Source organism: Ostrea edulis, chromosome 4, assembly GCF_947568905.1.
Source record: "Ostrea edulis chromosome 4, xbOstEdul1.1, whole genome shotgun sequence".
NCBI lineage: Eukaryota > Metazoa > Mollusca > Bivalvia > Ostreida > Ostreidae > Ostrea > Ostrea edulis.
In genome coordinates this window covers 67,458,980-67,480,417 of record NC_079167.1, presented here as the reverse complement: position 1 = coordinate 67,480,417, position 21,438 = coordinate 67,458,980, and the positions used below count along the sequence as shown (strand labels likewise).

The window sequence follows — 21,438 nt, the reverse complement described above, 5'->3', positions numbered from 1 at the left end:
TTTTCATGCGTCTTTTATGAAAGCCTGGGTTGTAATAATGGCTTGTTTTGAGTTTAATCCTATACATGAACTTTGACATCAAAGGTACACAATTTACATACAATCTGTCTATTACCAATTACTAAGAAAATAACCCATTTATCAAGCCCACACCACAAGACGCAATATTGGATTCCTGGACATGCTTACTAATTTGTTATTGATGAATTTTCTTGAACTTGGTTTCACCCATAGTTGAAGCTATTGATGCATACACATGTGTGCCATCTTAAATACATCTGTTTACAGGTACAACTGCTGCATATAAGGCACTATGTATGCATGCAAGCTTGCCTGCTGACATGCAACACATGAAGTATATAGCTAGTAAATTGTTGCAGGTTAAAGTGACAATATCAGAATATTGAGGACATTCATGTGGTTTTTATTTACCACATAGAAATATAGGGGCACAATAACACTCTCTGAGTAAATCAAACAGTTGTTCTCTGAACTCTGTATATATCTAACATTTTCCTAACCTTTGCACCTGTGGTAAAAAAAAAAAATTCTTTCACCAGGAGTCATACGATAAATCACATTACTTCCATTAAATGTGTTTAGTTGAATCAAACAACTTACCCCAGGAACTTGGTAGCCACGGGTCCCATCTCAATGATCCTGGCGGCCAGGGCCTCTCCCTCGTTGAGGGGAATGGGATGAATCAACTTGTCCTTCTTGATGAGCCTGCAAGTCACCCGGGTGGGCATGGAGGCCCGGTTGGGTGGAATAATGATCCTGATCCCAGAGTGGCGGCGGCCCCGCATGGCCCCACCCCTGGCGTCCACCATGAAACTGATGAGGAAGCTGTGAGTAACAAGGGTCATTGTTACAATGTGTGCGGGTCGAACTCCAGCGATTTAAATGAAAAGTTTTCACTGTTATTTTCTTTAAATATCTACTGCTGAAACACTGCTCATTGAATGCATTTAAAATAGATCCCCGCATACAGCTTTAGGAGCAAAACAGGTAAACCACTTGTTGATTTTCTGTGTTATTTTTCAATTAGGAGCATAATAATCCACAATACACTGCATAGAACCCTTCTAGTCAGACTGCCACTCTCCTTGAACAAGTCTGCAATTCAGTGAAAACACAGAAAAGCTTCTCCCCTGAATATACTGAAAAATCAATACAGTATCTAGTCCATTCTTCACTGTTCAAAAAAAAAAAGTTTCATCCAAGATGGCAGAGGCACAAGCTATCTTCTGCTAGCATGTGTGTCTGAAGCAGCACTGAATGAAACCAGCACCCCTGCCTGTCTGCTGTAAACTTGTGTTACATACCAGGCTGATAACGATCTTCTCAAGTGTCTTACACAGGGTGTTTTAACTTAATTAATTCCTCAGACAATTACTCTACGTGGTTGTCAGACACAGACTGACCACAAAAACACACACGCTCCCCTGGAAAATGATCCCAATACTAAATATTTATCCTGCATGCAGGAACACTTCAACAACAAACTATAGGCCTGTTCTAATGGGGGGAAATGAGACTTCCGGGGCTTTAGTGACACAGTTAGAAGACAACACTGCCTCATGTATACAGAAATCAGCTCTTAAAAAATCTTTCCCCTCACGAATCACCAACAAAGATACTGTCATTTATGTCCTCTGAATAATCTTTCTCTAGAAGGAGTCACTCTGCCTAGCACTGGTACAATGACAGCATAATTTACAATATCAGTATTTGACACTTCAAGACTGAAGACAGGTAGCTCACTAATTTATGAGATGTTTTCATTGAAATTGTTGTGAGTGAATAAAGTCCTAATACTATGTAGTATTGAATTAAACATAACCAGGCTTCTCGTCCCTCACAATATTAAAATGTGCCCTTCCAACGACTTTCTATACACACAACCAACACCCGATCAATGCATTCAGTCAAGTGCATACCTAACTTTTATCTTTCATTCAGTATTACAGACCTTTTCGGTCATATTAACCCCATTTACTCTATTCTTCAAGTATATGTAAAAAAAAAATAGACAGTGCAATGTGTGTCGTGATGTCTATGATGAGAGAAGTGGCTTTCTAACATTTGATTCTATAAATGTAATTATCATCTTTCAAAGTCAAAGACGTTCCAACACAACTGATATCATGTTAAAGTCAAACACAGGTAGAAAAAAACAAATGTGCAGGTGTGAATGATAACAATGGAATTTGTAGCAACAGGTCACGTATAAAGAGAAGTAACTTGTATTCATAAACGTTTACAGAGAGATTGTGCATTGCCTTGGATATTATTATATGGAGCACTTCATTCAAACCAGACACAGCAATCCAAAAGAGATGAGAAGTTAAAGCACAGCACATATCACAAGACAATCTACAGATATACCAGTTCTTTGTCACCAAACATTAGTCTAGATTCAGAATCAAGCAATGATAACAGAAGTATCGGCATTTTTCAGCTTTGCATTTTTCTCCAAATTTCATTTCTATAATAGTGACAAAAATGGTGTATCTGTGTAATTTTTCAAAATATGTGTTTTTCCCCATACATTTTATCAAGTGCATAACAATATGTGATGATAAACCACAAATGAACATGCAGGCTAAAGTAATGCAACTGCAATGAATTCATTAATTACATTAACATGATTATCATTCAAATGACCAATTCTGTAAAAGCAACTTATTGTATACAGAGAAATTCTCGCCCGTGTTAATTACGCCCAGTAGCAATGAAAAATGATGTCGCTCAGTTTTAAATTTGCTCAAAGCCACTTTTTGTTACATCAAAGTAAATAAATGAATTTATATTTGCCAATATTTTGGATAAGGGTGAAATTTTTCCTGTACACTATATATATTCCAATGTTTGTTGTTAACAATGTCATTTGTATTTAAGATAATGTAATTTTCATATTACTGTGCCTCAAGTTAGCTAAAATCATTTTACCAAGGACCTTACAATCACATTGTCATAGGTTCTAGGTCTCTGCTCCAGACAGAGTGGATATTTGAAGAATGTATTTATGAGAATAATATCCTCTGAAAAGATAAAAACCTATGGTGGAACATAAAATACTCTGTCACAGTGGGCATCTACTGAAAATTCCATTGTGTGATTAATGACTGCATATTTCATCTTATTAACAGAGTAATCTTAATTATATATTGATATCATTTTTCAAATATATTATTGATATCTTCGAAATGGTAATTTCAAAGATTATCAAATTTCTTGATTTCACATTTCTGAGATTATCAAATAATAAATATATTTATGGAACTGATCGAAAAAAATCCTTAGGAAGTAATGCCATCAAAATGTCTGATCACAATCATTTTTTCTTAACGACTTCAATGAAGGCCCCATGTTGACCCTGCAACATGACCATCTAATAATTCACTTCTGATGCATTAATGATTTTCTGTAAAAGTTGACGATGCTGACAGCAAGAAAGTCATTACTGATGTGTCTCAGTATTAAGGTGGTCATAAAAAACCCATTTCCTTCTTCAACAGACTTGCTTAAGAAAATAGATTTAGTCCACAAGAGGTCTATAGGTCACACAGCTCACCTGGAGTAATAAATCTGAGTACTGAATCTCATTAATTAACACTGGACGACTCCTGGTGAAATTTACATCACATTTTTATTGAGTGCATCCACAATCCTGGTTTGTAAAGAATTTGCTAGTGTAATATTCAGTGTACACCCTTCCATTTACCCTTAGGCTAGCTAACCCAGGGCTCCACGGTTTGAACTGTTCAACAACAAACTGATGGATGCTTGCAAATAATTTCCATGTATCGTATTTATATGCGCCCCTTCAGATTCTTAAGAATATTTTTATGTACACAGACTTACTGTTTCAAATAACATTTGTTGAAAAATTTATTATTTCCATATATTGTATTGCCTAAAACCTTCCTATTTTTAAGATCACGATTAGATATGAGCAAAAAAAAAAATAATAATAATAATAAATAAAATCATCCACCATACAAATGATTGACATAATACAAATATGAAAGGAATGAAGAACATTTATAGGATTATATAAGCAGTAATTTCTGTCCAGGAAGCAACAATTATATATTAATTACAATCATATCCTTAGTAAAGAAATGTCAAAATGTTTCTTAAAAAATATTTTGAATAATCATATGATTCTATAAAAAATTTAATACATTTTTATAATCACGGATCTAAAAAAAAAAATGTTTTCATAATATCATGTTTCTAAAAAAAATCTTAATATTTATATTTTAGAGCTGGATTTACTTGATTAAGAAATAAATTTACAAGGCATGCTGACAGCTAACATGCTTAAAAATGCTATGGGTGACGGAGTTGCAGAACAGTAGTTCTCTGTGAGCTACAGAGCCAGCCATCATAAAAACCTTTGATTTCAGACCTGTTGATCTCCATATTCATATGCTTCAGAAACTTTCATTTACAAATAACTGTGTCTTGGTTATCTAACAAATATTTTTCATAATTAATATATTGGATGAAATTCCAGTTCAGGTACAAAACTTATGGTTGAAATAGGTTTGAATATTGTATTAAGTTAATAGTTCTCATAAAACACCACAATTATTTTTCGACACTCAAAAACTTATTTTACATGTTGTGGGTCTACTGTTTTCTCATTTCATATTATCTATTTGTGTTTAAAACATCATGAAGTTGAAAAACAGTAGTACTGAAATATAGACAACAGCTTTCGAATTGACAGACAACTTATGTAAGGAGGCAAAATTTTATTAAATAAAGATTGAATACATGAAGGTCAGTTTTGACACAAGTGTAGTGTAGTAAAGAAATATATTAGGAATTTTTGAAATATCAAACTTTTTAACATGGCTAAGTAAATACACAGAAATATAAGACCTAAATCATATGCAAAAGAGTTGTGTTGTAAATTGAAGGATTTTATAGTGGGCAGATCGTAGCTCTCTGGTCTATCCTAAAATTTTCACAGAAAGGTAGTTCTGCTGCTAGGTCTACGGTGGATTGATGTGATTCAAATCCTATAACCCCCCCCCCCCCCTCAAGACTTGACCATTACTATACTCTGGCTCCACAAAAACCCTCGTTTACCATGGACAGTAACTTCCTCAGAAGATTTCATAGTAATCGTACAGATAATTTCAAAAAAATATATTTTTCATGTTCTTGTGAACCTAATATTTTTCATAGATTTTTTTGTTGTGTTAAACTCCTGTCAGACCTAAAAGGTCTGGTTTCTAGGTCATTGACATGAATAAACATGAAACTTCTATGTGACTTTTTATCATTTCTGGTAGTGATACTAGAAAATATTTGTAGCCACCTAATCCTACATTAAACAAATCTAAAATACCACCACCTTATTTTCGATTTAGAATACCATGGCTGGCTCAGTATACCTCTCCATTGAGAACAAATAGCCATGTGATTCTCATTAGAGAATACCATTATTTAGAAATCTACTAAGCACAACCCTTCATCTGAACAAATTTGAATCTTTTTCATTCAAAAATGTTTTGTGCCAAGTTTGGTTAGAAACGGTCTGTCGTTCTCGAGTGCAAGTGTATAATGTGAAAAGTAAATGACAGACAGACAAACAGATGGCAGAAAAAGCCCCTGGTGAGCTAAAAATGTTATCAGAATCTGAAACATGTTAATCATATGAGTGATATGACTAAATTCCAGAAAACCATAAGTTAAGAATACCAAAAAAAAGGGAGGTATCAGAGATAAATTTCTCTAGGAAAATAAATGAAATGAAATTATACGGTGATGATTAAACAACATGCTTGTGAATGGATATGTGATGATTTCATACTGCCATTACAGATATTGCCACTAAAGTAAGATAGCGCATACAGAATATAATGACAGGTCACCACTTATAATATTTTTACCTTTTCCATTTCAGTCGTCTGAAGCATGAAAGGTAAAAATTAATACGTTTTTTAAATCAGTAAAACATTGCCTATTCTACAATATCTATGATTAAAGAAATTGTTTTCACATCAATTCATATCACTCTTTTCTCAGAGAACTCCCTCTGCTTTTACGACTATTTTCTAAAGGGAGATAACAGCTATGTGATAAAGGAAATACCAGTCTCACCACTGTACCTTGTAAAGTAATGCCTTGGTCACATGGTTGTGCTTTAAATCTTTCTTTGAAATACTGGAACTATGTCCACATGACAAGCATGATGCATCATAAACTAATTGAATTCCTCTTCTGATAAATGATGTCACAAAGCAAAATTGGTGATTTTTTACATTTTCAATGGAGAAAAAACCCACCACATTTTCATTGGAACCCCCCCTCCCCATAAAAAACCCCAGCCAATTTTATCATGATTGATGCATTTGTCATATACTTTTTGAAGCTGGTAGATGTTGAAAAAATTCAAATTTTAGGTAATTTCAAAGAAAATGGTAGGAAATCCATGTGTTTGTAATTGTAAATTTACAATTCAATACTAAAATCATAACGAGTTTTGTATACATTAAGACCAAATTAGACTGTCTGTAAACCTAGTTAAGATTGGATTTGATTCGTATTAAAACTTCCCGTGTGAGCAAGGCATATACATTTTATTCTAATCTTGTTATCATTTGGAGAACAGTTTCAGCTAATTCTTCTACAAAATTCAGCATACCATGTAAAACACAACTTACCCAGAGTATGCTGGTGTCTGATCAATAGCGACATTGTCTGGGTCAAAACTGGCACTGAACGAGGAGCCGCTGTACGAGCCCACCCGTGGTTTGTCAGCTGTAGATATTCCGGGACCAAGGTGAGACTCAGGGGGCGCTGCGTGGGTGTAGGCAGCGTAGGAAGAGGTCATAATCTGGGCCTCGCAGTAGTCCTGTAATAATCCAACATAACGCAGCATGAAAATCCACAACCAGACAAATCAGATATGGATTTTATGCCTAATTTGATATTTTTAAGTCTACAAGCATTATTTGATCAATTTTCTATGAATTATCTATTGTCTACATGATACTGAAAAGTTCTGTTAGAATTAATAGGCATTTGCAATGTGCATGAAACTGAAATATCACATTCTTAGTATCAACACAATGAAGCCGTGTTAATAGATAATAACAAACACATGTTTCCCATTACATTCACTGCATTCAATTCAGGTGATCCAATGCAAGTTTTGCAGTCAAATTCCATATGCAAGTGCAATTTACAAGCAAGTTACTGGATAAGCTTCTTATCTCTTGTTAAAATGAATTCACTTTCAATAATTGATATTAATTTTAAATCCTATGCACAAAAATTATACACATAATATAATACCGTTTACCTTTACAAAGCAGTTTTAAGTTTACATTCACAATACAATTCATTTCAAAGGCCTTTTGCAGATTAAGATATGTTAATTAAAACTATATACCAGTATATAAAATTCCCCAACACAATAAGCCTACTATACCCACAATACCTTTTTTAATAATAAAATTAGTACTAGTTGATCAGTTCAAAGTGAAAACTCAAGTTGACTCTGAATAGTTGAACCCACAGCACCCATGTGATTCTAGATATACCTGTTGAGGAACTGAATCGTCAGGCATATATTTGAATTCGTCATTCAAATCTATACCATCGACACTAAAAGACTCGGCATAAGATTCAGTAGGCCTGTCTGGATGCGACTTGTACCCAGAGCCGGGATAGATGGGCCGTTTGCTGGTATTAGCTCCGTATCTTACGGATTGTCGCAGGTAGAAATCCTCTGTAAATTGATTGGCTGCCGTGTTCTAGAGGTCAAACAGGTCAGAAAGAGAAACACAGAGTCAAAACATGCGTGCTGAGATGTAGCTAGTGAATTAGTATATCAAAACTGGTTTTCTTTCAGGTTTTTGAGAGCTGTTTACGTTCCCAGCTACCTTAATGATGGATTCTTCTCGTATTCATTGGACGCGATGAGATGTCATATTTGGTATGCAACAACTATAGAATGCATACGTTTCTTGAAAACACAGAAAAGTGGGCGTGTTGTGGTTCTTGTTTTCATGTCAAGGTCATTTCAAGTTCACAATTTTTTCTGACCAAAGGACCTTGAAATTCCATTAGAGGAGGTATATATACATTACATACAGTGTACTATAGCGATTCATCAAAGTTTATTGTAATTGTATTGTTTATTGTAATTTGTATGATAATCACTACGTACACTGCAGATTCCTAAATATACGCGAGGAATTTATTTACGCATAATTTCATGAGAAGTACCATTCGCAAAATCAAAATACTCGCTTTTATTTTTATATTGCTAATTATTACATGTAAAACTCTTGATCAAGAGACCACTTGTGAATTCACGTTCTTACGATTTGAAATCTACGAGTCATTTTGTGATATTAAGTACTCGCGTAAAATGAGGAATCTACAGTAAACAGATTTCTGTTTGCAAAAAATAAATAACAATAACTAAATACACACTGGCAAACTCAATAAGACGCATGGCAGACCAAATTTCCTCTGATCATTTTACATTTTTGCACATTATACAGTTAATGACTGGGTTCGAGGACAACAGCTGTTTTGTTTGACCTGAGAACGGGTCTGTTGCCCGAAGCCGTAGGCTGAGGGCAACCGATCCGTTCGAGGGTCAAACAAAACAGTTATTGTCCGAGGACCCGGTTAATAACTGTTTTGTTATACACCTTCATTTTTTAGGTTGTTTTTACTAGGTGCACATGGTTTGTTGACTTTAAACAGGACAGTGTGATTGCGTACAATTATCACCGATTCCACTAGTTTATAAGAAAATACACCCATAATCGTAATTGATAATTATATTTTTCGTGTATCTGCTCTGCTTTTCATCTAATAAATTCCGTATTTCATCATCAGTCAAATCAGTGAACCTTGCCATTACGTAAACAAATCAGCAGACCAAGAATCATGTGACTTGCATATATAACAGCTTTAACACGAATAAATTAAAAGAAGTAAACTTCATCTTATACAATTGATTCTAGAAAATGATGAACAAATAATTTTTTATGTTCTTGCTGTTCCTACTTTGAAGAATTAATTGAATTTCATCTTCCATTGCTGTCGCAAAATGTGCATCCGCCATTTCTCTTTATCCAAACGGCACGAAAAAATAACTTGAGTTAGCACCATATGACGTCATCGGTCAACAATCTTTTTTAACAGTCGATTTTAACAGTTCCCGGTCCAACAGTTGCAAGAACAATCAAAATGTTGGACTTTTTTTGTAAGGAGTTATATAGGAACTGTTTTATAGGGGTATAAACAATGATTATTATTTGTCATACTTTTACAACTTATATTGTTTGGAAGTTTTTATCTATTAACTTACTGACATAGAAAATATTTAATGACATAGAATAAAGTTTGGGTATCATCATATTTGAAAGAAAATGATTTCCTTAATTTTTTAATATCCTATTATGAAAAGATTAATTAAGAGTAGGGCATTGAAAATGGCCCCTAAAGCGTTGGCAAGTTAAAGATATCATACAAGTTAACTAACCTTGTATCTTTGTCAGTTACGACTTACTCCCATAGTTTAGAAAATCTTCTCTTGGAATTTGTTCTACTGTAGACAAGCTTTTAAATTTTTCAAATGAGGGAGTGAAGTGATATTTTACTACACCGTTTTTATTCACTGAAGATTAAGAGTCCCCTATAACCCAAACTCCCTAGAACCCATTTTTACGTTCAATGTTACGACTGAGTGAGAAAGAGTAATATGGCTTCTTGACCCGCATGGTGCATAACTGAAGTATAAACATGTACACATGGTGCATATCATCTAATTTGTCTGAATGTTGACAAGAATCCATCCTTGAAAGAAGAAATCAATCAAAACCAGTTTTCATCAGAACATCCATGCCAAATGACTTTTCATCCGTAAGTAAACATCTTTCAAAATAGAGCTTCAAGCAAACCTAATTCTCTGTAATTCTGCATAATTCTCCAAGATAAATATTGATATTTTCACAATTCAAAGATGAAGTCACTTGGCATAGTCTGTTTCCTGAACACTTAACACTGACACCACAAGAGTTATACAGAGCATAAACAAACAAAATAATCAGAAACTTCAAACATAAAAATAGAAATCTTGGAGTTCTGTAAATTACAATTCAGCTAATAATTTGGTACCCAGTAAAATTGGTCATTCTCATTCCCATGCTGTGAGTGCTTACAAAAATATAGAACAGAATTGCTTTCATTAAAATTCAATCAGAATGTAAAGTTTTTCAAACTTCATGCTTTAAATTTTTTTTCCATTCTTGCTACGTGAGAATTATGACAGAACATTAGTGAAATAAACTCATGAAATTTCAAAGGACATATTCACTGCTTGGTTTCTAGGTCATTCAAATGCTTGTACCTTCTTCATCCTATCATCTAAATCATCATCGTAATCGATCTCACTACCATGCTCGTCAACAACACGAACTTTGGACTCGGAGTTCGTAGACGTAGTATCGAGTCTATCTAACGTTGAGTAATCACCTCCAAAAACACTATCTTTGCTTTTGTCCTGATAAACACAGAAAAATAATGCAAGCCAATGTACAACATCAATATTCAACAACAACAAACACTTTGTATCTTCAGAGAAACTTACATCCAAGCAATTGTTCCATTCCATCAATGCTCTTTGAAGAAACCAAGTGTACATAGCTTTTGTATAAAGTGAAGCCATCTTACACAACATTGTAAATGAGTATATTATAAAAAAAAAAAAACAACAACAAAAAAAAAAAACTAAAATAACTGAACTCTTTTTAATATTATTATCTGAACTAGATTATTAAAGTTTAGAATCTAATTTCAAGCCAAATACAAGTGATGACTGTGCAAATTGTGCTCTTCTAGTAGGAACACTTCGCTTAGTCTGTACGTGTATCTTGTATACAATCCTCTACAGTCATTCATAAATAATTAAACAATTTAATAACTTGATAAACAAAATGTTCACATGCATCTACATCATTAGATTCAAATTTATATAAGTGTGCTGTGCCTGTGCAGTTACTTTCATTTTTGTAACTTTCTATCTACATCAGTTTAAATTGTTCCATGTGTTTTTGTAACTTTTTCTATCTACATCAGTTTAAATTGTTCCATGTGATAAATCCTACAGGACCTACCCTGGGAGACATCAGAGAATCTCCACTAAAATAGCGCATCTCTGCCTCGTAATCCGGACCACGTTCCAAGTAAGACGGATACCGCATTGCGGTACCAATCTCACTCGTGATGCGGCGCCTTGCATCATCTGTGGAGGCAGTTCTCAGTGAGACGTCCTGGTGTACATAAAAAACAACTACAGCAAGACAAAAAAAAAACGAAGGGATGCAAGCAAAGTACCAAATATGCGTGAAGTTTAAACTGACATCATGAATGCTGATAATAGTATTTCCTCAGCGATCAGGGGATTTGTTTGATACAAAGCAAACTATATTATATTCATATCCCAATTTTGAGCCATTAAGATGCATGGATCTCATGGACACATATGATGTCAGATCAAATCATTTTCACTGTTTTGCACTTGTAAATTAAAATAATTCTGCAACTTAATTACCACAATACTGATTTTATATAGTGCTGAAAAATAATGCATAATCCATAAAAATACAGCCAAGTAAAGAACAACATTGATGTATAATGAACATATATCACTGTGTGACATTCATCTGATGTTCCAACCACAGAAAAAAAATTATTGTCTGAAAGTTGTTTAGGTCATACGATTTTTCTCGTGTCACATCAAAGATCTTTTTCTCAAAACCTGTAATAAGGAGAAAAAGATTGATGACAATATGATTGTACAACACACCCCTACTGCCATTTACCTTTTCATACGAGGTATCCAGTGGGGAAATGCTCCCTCCTTTTTCCCCGAGGGAAATGCTGTCCTCCCCTACAAGACAAGAAGAATGGGAGTTCTTTAAGAATTCTTTTGATAAGTGTTTATACACATAAAACTGTCATATGATTATGCATATAATGTAAATTAATATTTATCAAATTAAGTTCTATGGCATCAATGTATGTACAAAACATTTATTCAAATTTCATTCAAATAATAATTTAATAGTTATCAAATTGGGATTGATTCTTTTAAAACAGTTATTTTTATATCATTCATATTGAATCATACTTTAACTGTAGAAAAAAAAAAAGATTTCAAATTCAAAGAAACAAACTCCATTTAAATTTCATTCTTCAATTAAAATTTTTCTTACCTCGACTACGACGAAAACATAGCATGTTAAATTCGAAAATAAGTCTCAAATTGCCCCAAAAAACTAGGTAGCGCAAATTGGGTAAAAACTGAAGTTCTAGCTAAAATCCCTACATGATCAATAGTTTGAAGTGGATGTTTACGAGAGCTGATAAATCGACAGCTCTTCTTTTTTTTTTTCAGGGAGAGAAAGCCATCACTGATTGGAAAGGTCTGACCTTCCTGCTTAAACACTAGCAGCGCATCTATCTTCTACATGCATCATATATCTATATGTATCTTGGCTTCAAAACACCAGCAATTAGCTTTCAGGGGCCTAACGCTCATAACGGTTTATATTTAGAGATGATTTTCTCTCAGTTTCAAACTTTTCTGAAGGCTGATCATTATATGTAAATGATTCTTCAAACAGATAATTTCCTGAGGGAGATGCCATACAGTGGCCATAGAAAGCTCTGTATAAGAGGAGCTTCTCCCTGGGTGTATAGATGGCATGCTGTTAAAGTAATCATCTATGTTATGAAACAGCTTACTGATCATGCAGATACACCAAACAACATCTATATGAATCGTTTTAACAGTTCACAGGGAAGTAATCATACAGAATTGGATTTGGTTTTTTCAGGTTCTTCAGATGTATAATTCTTATTAGTTATGATACATCATATATATTGACTGAGTTAATTATTCAAAGACATGCATACATTTTATTTACATCATGCACATTTTTAATACATTGTATACATGTATACAGTTCCATAAAAAAGAAAAATCTGTGTGAATTACTTAAGAAGTTGGGGGGTTGCACTAGTTTGGGCATACCTTGTAGATCAACATGTTTATCTAATAGTCTAGGATACTACATGTGGTTGCTAAACTTGCATCTTTGCCTCTACTAATGTGTTTTGGATGTTCACAACTTGTTTAATCTGGCTAACTCTATTCAATGGCATTTCAAGCAAACACATCATGCCTGTGATGTTCATGCTAAAAGGTTTTCATCATTTTCTTGGCCATTTCTGTTTATTAAAAGTGTTAAGGAAAATTGTTTATGTATTCCAAAGTAAATTAAACGAAAAATGTTAAGGGCAAGATCAAAGGTTCAGTGTCTAACAAAAAACTAAATTCAAATGGTTTTCATTTAGAGCCCCCCCCCCCCAAAAAAAAAAACCCACAACAACTAAATATGATGAATGTTGATCTGAAATTGATGATCAAGTACAAATACTAAATACACACTTTATATACCTTTTCTATTGTTTATTCCTAATGAAAGTGTATGTAATATTTAACTGTCACTTCAAATATACATTAAAAAAATTGTGTATTAAATTGATGATCCCCTCCCCTACTACTCGAAGTTACATTTTTATTTGACATCATTCTTTTGATCTCGCCCCTTAAGGAAAGAAATTCATTGCAAATTTTTCCATGCAGTGGATAGACAAACAAATCAAAAAGTTTTTAATTTTTCAATTATTAATACAAAGTTACAACACCAAATTATAAATAAACAATATTTGAGAGGAACAACATCAACGACGGAATTGAACTTACGAGACTGCATTTTGCTGCCCTCATAAAAGGGCAGGTAAACATGCTGTTCGGTGAGGGGTTTTCCGAACAACGGAGAAGAAGGCAGAAAATCATCCCCTGCATTACCAGAAGCAGTAAAAGAGAAAATCAGACTTCAATTTTCTGATCAAATAACATGTGTTTATTTTCATTTTTAAAATAAGAATTACCCTAAGGAATGATCTTTTTTTACTGGTTAATGGGTAAAATTTGAGAACTTAAGATATTGAATGTACAGAGGTACATTTCCTATATCAAAAGTTTAATAGAAGTTTATCACTGTTTTGTAATGATACATAATAATATAATTAACTTCATCGACATATTGATATACATGCAATTTATGAGATACATGTATAGTTTTGGATACTGTATATGGCTTTGTTCACTGCTTTTTACCTCTCAATTTCTTATAAATTGGATGCGAGAGAACATCTACAATAACATTGAATGCGATCTGAATCAAGGATAGCACCATACCAAATCTTTTCTAGCCATCACAAATGCAAGACAATTAAGCATCTACGCAAGTAATCAGAATTCTAATTAAATTTACTGTCATGTCCGAAAACCCGAACATTTTTCTTCATAAAACAAAATTATGTAACTAATGATGTAATGGCCCAACCATAATAATGACAAAACATTCTCATGGTGATTATAACTGCTCCAGCAAGATAAAATGGTGTCTTTATAGTAAATTAAAGCGAGGTCTGGGGAATTTGCTTGATGTAGAAATGTGCGTGTAGCTTGCCAGCACAGAAAAGTTGATGACGAACAATCAGAAAGCTTCTGTAATGGTTTCTTACACATGAAAACCCAATATATACAATGCAAACCTTTATTGCTCAAAATTTTAACAACAGAACACTTCCAACCTTTTCTCCACCTACATCTGAGTTTTCTATACGTAACTGTCAGTCCTGCATGCATGAATGGCCCTTTACAAGACAATTCAACCCACTTCCCTTTCATTTTCAAACATCAGAGTATGACTACTGCAAAGTGTAAATGGGGTTGAATCATCTGGAAACTTAGTACAGTTCTATATTGTTTAAACAAGCAAATATCTTTTCTGAATTTTCTATACAAGTGGATCGATGAAAGGTACAACTGGAAAATATGTTGGAAGTAATTTTGAGGTAGGGTGTAAAATAAAAATAAAGAGACATATCTGCCATACTGTGAAGAAAAAAGTTGCATTGTATATTTCAAGTTTTTCAAGTACGAAACTCTTGTTCTTCAGACGTCCACCACAAACTTTCTATACTGACAAGCTACAGTTCCGCAGCTAGGGAATTTGCCATTTCAAGAAATCTTACCACTAAGAAGTTGGTCAATAGCAACTTTTGTATTTTTGGAAAATAGATAAGAATATCATATTAAATCCAGCTACATTATTTCTTTTTCTTGGTATTCTTTTAAAATACATGTTAATATATAATATCTGCTGTGAACAGGACAGCAGACAATTAAGTTAGCCCTTTGTGCACCAATACATATATTGCTCGTTTACACTCACATCTGCTACTGGCCATAGAAGACCCTGTAAAGTGAAAGTACAACACACAGCTGTATATATACATAGGAAAACAGAAAGTAAACAGAAAAATGTGAAAGACTGCACCTGAAATATGACGTGAACTGATTATTCCCCTTGTTATAAGAAAGAAAGACTTTTTTTAATAAAGTTCAGTCTAGTTCTTGACCTTTGCCATAAACAGTTGAAAGTATCTTTATATCACTAAGCATTAATTGTGTAGAGATGTTGAACTGCAGACTAGCTTGTAGTGCTTGTATGGTTACATTTTTCACTCAAACAACAGATTATTAGTGCTCGAACTTCTAGAGTCCCACAACAATGTCTAGAAACTCTTGAATTTCATAAGCTGTTTTTTTTTTTTAAATTCTTTCTTTGGTTTATTATGTTTTTCAATGCAAATATCATGTATTGCAATTTTATTTTGGAGAGTAATTTGCAAAGAGCAAATGCTAAAGAAAAGAATCTACTAAAATCTGTTAGCATCTAATGAAAAACCATTATTCAATAAAAACAGGGACGGTCTACAATTGTGATATTCAACAACATGCTCTGAAAATATGGGGAAAATACTACAAATACAGAGAAAAAATTCAAGAGTTTTGAATATAGCACCACTGCCTGTCCTTGATGCCGGACAGTGATCTTTACATACACGACTGATTTCCAACGGTCATCAGTTTAGCCAACCAAGACAATCTCTCACTGCTAGTCCCTAGACAATATAATGGCACAAATATATGACAGAATTTTTCATATACAATAGATTTATGATTTGAGATATTTCTACTGTCTATGATTTGAGATATTTTAACTGTCTATAATTTGAGATATTTTAGCTGTCTATGATGCGAGATATTTTAGTTGTCTATGATTCGAGATATTTTAGCTGTCTATGATGCGAGATATTTTAGTTGTCTATGATTCGAGATATTTTAGCTGTCTATGATATGAGCTATTTTAGTTGTCTATGATGTGAGATATTTTAGTTGTCTATGATTCAAGATATTTTAGCTGTCTATGATTCAAGATATTTTAGTTGTCTATGATTTGAGATATTTTAGCTGTCTATGATTTGAGATATTCCAGCTGTCTATGATTTGAGATATTTTAGCTGTCTATGATTTGAGATATTTTAGCTGTCTATGATTTGAGATATTCCAGCTGTCTATGATTTGAGATATTTTAGCTGTCTATCATTTGAGATATTTCAGCTGTCTATGATTCAAGATATTTTAGTTGTCTATGATTTGAGATATTTTAGCTGTCTATGATTTGAGATATTTTAGCTGTCTATGATTTGAGATATTTTAGCTGTCTATGATTTGAGATATTTTTGCTGTGTGGTCTCCTCTAGTGATATATGGTAATGATATGATATGGTATAATGTTCATGTGATTTGTTTGTGTAGACTCTCCCAAAATTACACAATATAAACACAAAAAATGAAAAGACTGCAAAAACATGCAAAAATGAACATCTATGCATTTCTTTCATGCTTATCTTAGATCAACTAAATATTAATTGAAAGAAAACATGAAGCACATTACGTTTATTTCATCATATAATGCACATAGAGAAATAAAGAAATGAACGTAGACTTTGTACTGACCTCCCTCGTCGTCAGAGTCTGAGATGGGGTTCTCCTGCATGATTTCTGGGGACATTAGTTTGATCTTGTCTTCCGTGGAAGGGATGGTCTCAGACACCTCAGTAACGGGGGTCAGGGTGTCCACAACAGAGATGTAGCCCAGTCTCTGGGCAATTGAAAGGGCAGTCTGTCCATTCTAAAAACAAAATCAGATTGCATGTACAGATGACTCAATAAAACAAAGTCCACAGAACCACAATAAGACTTGAAGAGTTTGAGTTTTCAAGAGTCCAGAAATTGGAATTTCGATCAATTGGTTTTAACTTCAACATCAGGTAGACATAACCCCATTTCCTACATGTGAGGGGGGTATGATTTATAATTTCAATCTCCGAGGTAATACATTTACTTCAACTGAAAAGTTTATCTGTACAAGTATCATCATATATTTACTTCTTTAATGGTTCTTCAATTGTCACGTCTAAAATTTAGAAATGCGTCTCACAATCATCATCAAACTTTTAAAATTGTATTGGGTTAATTAATAATTGCAGCTGATCATTTAACAAAACATTTCGTCCCCAGGTCGGGATACACGGCAAAATGTCATTGCTAATTGCCATGCTGTCATGTCGTGTTTTCATAATGATGACCATCTCTGTCGTGATGTCTACCTGGTATTAATTAGGTCATGGGGAACTGTCGGCTTCTGTAAACAATTAGCACTTTGAAGTATCAAAAGTAAATCTTGAAGGATTTTATATAACAGGACTTTTAATTTTAATTTTGATTTTACTTTGAAAAAAAAAAGAGTTTCGAGAATTCAAGAAAACGAGAGTAAATTTACTTATTCATATAGAAAATGTGGGGACTGGGAGATTACTTTAATAGACACTGAGAGTTACCGACAGCTGTGTAATTCATGTCAAGACATTCAGTAAAATAACTCCAAAAACTCTCAGAAATTTCATTCACCATGCATGTATCTTGAATGGTTCATGCACCAAATCAAATACAGGGTGCAATGTTACATGACTACATCTCCATTCATTATAAATTCCTCTACTTAACACTTCAGATACAGCTGAACTGATTCATTGAGAACTGATTGAAGGAACAGCATGTCTGCACTTACATTGGTGACGGCGTTGGGCGAGGCTTTGTTTTTCAGCAGTAGATTAATGACTTGTACGTGGCCTTGTTGAGCAGCTTGGTGAAGAGGGGTGTATCCCAACTAAAAGACAATACAGTGATCCAGCGACTTTTTCAAAGAGATAGTCCTCTTTTAAAATATGATAGACATCAAATTTTAAAGATGAAAAATTATTGTAGTATTTAGTCATACAAACTGAAATAAAATTCTCAGTGGGTACCTTAGTTGTGGCACTAACAGATGCATCGCGCTCCAGTAGGAATCGAACCATGTTCATCTGGCCGAAATGGCAAGCGGTGTGGAGTGGAGTGTAGCCTGCCTTGGTTTGGGGGTCGATGTCTGTGCCATACTTCACCAGAACTTCTGCTACATTTACTTTGTCTTCTTGAGCAGCTAGGTGCAAGGAGGTCAATCCATTCTACAACAGGATTTACAGATCACATTTGCTACTCCACTATTATCAATATCCAATTAGTTGGGAGAGGGCCTACATAGGCGACCTGTTGCCCGATCCTATTGAGTTTATTAATAAACTATGTTTAAATCAAATTAAAATAGCCAATTAGTGTTTTTGGTTCAAGACAATGCTGTGAAAATGATGTTTCTAGAGGAATTTAAATAAGCTAATATTATTTCAGTGACTACATTATTTGAGAGACTTCTTACCTGAGCTTTCGAGTTGACGTCTGCTTTGTGCTCCAGAAGAAGAGACACCATGTCTGTATGACCTTCCTGTGCTGCCAAGTGCAGAGGAGTGAAACCATTCTACAAAACAAGCAAAAATGGTTTCTTTCATATTGTTTTTATCTTTTAATGAATATTGAGATCAGCTTGTGAATGAAATGGAAATCAGAAAGAACTTTTGTAAAACCACATGTATATGTTACCTTAGATTCCGCGTCTGGTCTTGCTCCGAATTCTAGCAGAGTGGTGGCAATGTCCATCTGGTTTTTCTTTGCAGCAATGTGTAGTGGGGTGTAGCCATTCTGTCAAAAGTCATACACTTTGTGTTAGACACCATCTACTTCACAGGAATATGTAGAATATGTATATTACAAAAGAATACCTAGACACCGTATTTTAAAAAAAAAAAAACAATTAAAATTTGTGCTAAACCATGAGAAGCAGCTCTTGTTTTTATTCATAATTAATCCAAAATAGATACAATAAAAACTCTATAAACACTTATTCAAAACGAAAATATTAAATAATAAATAAATTCGAAAAAGTGCTGGTAGAAATTTGTTTAATCACTACTCTACATACATCCTTTTAAGTAAGGCGAGCTTGATTTCATTTTCATGCACATTAATGTGGATCAGCAATTTTATCAAATTAAGTACCCAGTCTTGCATAATATACGGTATGTAATTTACAGTACTGAAAATTGCATTTTGTTTCTCCTTACCTTGGCGGTGCTGTGTGGTGAAGCTTTGTTGTCCAGCAGTAAGAGCGCCACATTGACATGGTTGTAATGAGTGGCAACATGAAGAGGTGTCAGGCCATTCTTTCCCTGACAGTCTGGGTTGGCATCCTTTTGAAGCAGAAGTCTAGCAACCTTGATGTTGCCATACTTTGCAGCAATGTGAAGTGGGGTGAATCCCTTCTGCAATTTGAATAAATCTTGTGTTGATCACAATTGTTAAATAGAAGAACCCTCTGAAAAAATACTCAACCTACTGAATCTTGTGTATTCATCATTTTTCATTTGGTGAAAGAAATTTATCTTGAGTTTCTCTGGCCAAAAATTCAACATTTAGTGAGGCAGGCATGGTTCTCTTTCTCTCTCTCTCTCTCTCTCTCTCTTTGCTATGGCATATGAATTATCTTTCTTTTTCACATAAACATTTTATGCAGAATTACTGAAAATAGTTTTTGTACACTTATTTTAAATAACTCACAATAAAGAGTAAACAATGTTTTTTTAATAATGGTTTATAAAAGATTATTCACAAAATAATTATTTTACTGAAAATGAATTTTCTATTTTCAAAAAACACTTCAATGGATGAAAGAAAAAACTGAGTTATTTCCCCTTTAATGCAGTAACTTTCAGTCTCATGCAGCAGTGCTTGAGAAACTGTAGATTAATGTTTTTGGTCTTGAACATCAAGGTCATTGTTTTTGTGGTTGAAGAAGACCACAAAATCAGAGAATCAACAGAGTTTTCAATTAGGAAGACAAAAATAAATTTTCATATCATTTAAATTCTATGTTTTGGGCAAAATCTTAACAAAATTTGATACCCTAGAAAATTGATGAAACTTTAGTAGTAACCCTGTACATTTACCTTTGTGGTTAGGCCGTGGGAAGCTCCATGCTCCAGCAACACTGAGGCAACCTCTTCATGACCTTCCTTAGCAGCGATGTGTAGCGGTGTGTACAGATCCTTGGTAACAGCATCTGGAGCAGCACCAAGCTGTAGCAACAGGGTAACGTTGTCAACGTTACCAAGGCGAGAAGCAATGTGAAGGGGTGTCTGTTGCTCCTGTAAATGAAGAATTGGTATTTTTAATGGATAGAAGAAGAGCAACAACTCTGAAAATTTCTATGTATTTAGCACACTAAAACATATTCATGAGAGTTATTTCCCCCTTTACTAACTCTTGCTCTGGCGTCTACGGTGGCTCCGTTTCTGAGCAGGATGCGGATGATATCCGTCTGATTGGCTCGAGCCGCCAGGTGGAGAGCAGTCTCTCCACGTACTGTGGTGAAGTCTGGATTAGCGTTGTTTTGTATCAAGTAGATCACGATGTTCATGTGACCCATGAAAGATGCAACATGGAGTGGGGTCAGACCAGACTAAAAGTCAGAGAGTTTTACTGAATCATTTGTTATAATAGCAAACATTATTTATACATCATATTAATGTTTTATTTGATATTAAAAGACCATACAGTTTCAAATCCACAATCATTTTATTCTGCAATTCAAGTATTGTCACAATGAATTTATGATTGCTATCATTTCAAAATTTAGATGGATAAAATTTTGATGTTCAAAAGTTTTGTAGCCCCAAAGTATTTATCGTAAATCTACAGTCATATTACAGTAGATATTTATGTCATAAAGAATACCAAGTTATTAAACTTACCTCTGTCGTGGCTTCAATGGTTGCTCCATATTTCAACAAAAGTTCAACAACCTTGATTCTGTTCTTCTTGCAAGCGATGTGAAGTGGCGTGAATCCGTTCTACAATGGTGGACGAATTGTTTATTTACATTTTTATCATCTCACGAAAGACAGCTTATATACTTTAAAATTTGAGACTTTTGTATTCAAGTCTTAAATCAGATTGCATATGAACTACATTTT

General features: G+C 34.0%; 1 protein-coding gene across 16 annotated transcripts in view; it reads right to left on the bottom strand.

Annotated features, from left to right (window-relative positions):
* LOC125671322 (ankyrin-2-like) overlaps positions 1-21,438 on the bottom strand; it is a 117,810-nt gene that overhangs the window by 52,882 nt on the left and 43,490 nt on the right. For 4 of the 16 annotated variants that reach the window (XM_056163571.1, XM_056163573.1, XM_056163572.1 and 1 more), the window contains exons 1-7: positions 12,264-13,415; positions 11,871-11,938; positions 11,163-11,318; positions 10,397-10,549; positions 6,687-6,877; positions 5,913-5,930; positions 622-846 (exon numbers count right to left, since the gene is read on the bottom strand). In XM_056163571.1, the coding sequence (XP_056019546.1) occupies positions 622-846; positions 5,913-5,930; positions 6,687-6,877; positions 10,397-10,549; positions 11,163-11,318; positions 11,871-11,938; positions 12,264-12,288 (836 nt within the window). In that variant the 5' untranslated portion in view covers positions 12,289-13,415. Of the gene's footprint in view, positions 1-621; positions 1,973-5,912; positions 5,931-6,686; positions 6,878-7,568; positions 7,782-10,396; positions 10,550-11,162; positions 11,319-11,870; positions 11,939-12,263; positions 13,416-13,819; positions 13,916-15,359; positions 15,384-16,032; positions 16,093-16,990; positions 17,166-18,104; positions 18,204-18,342; positions 18,541-18,788; positions 18,888-19,009; positions 19,109-19,530; positions 19,729-20,412; positions 20,611-20,726; positions 20,925-21,216; positions 21,316-21,438 lie in introns of those variants that run through there. The other 12 variants (XM_056163563.1, XM_056163577.1, XM_056163578.1 and 9 more) reach the window with 8 other exon arrangements.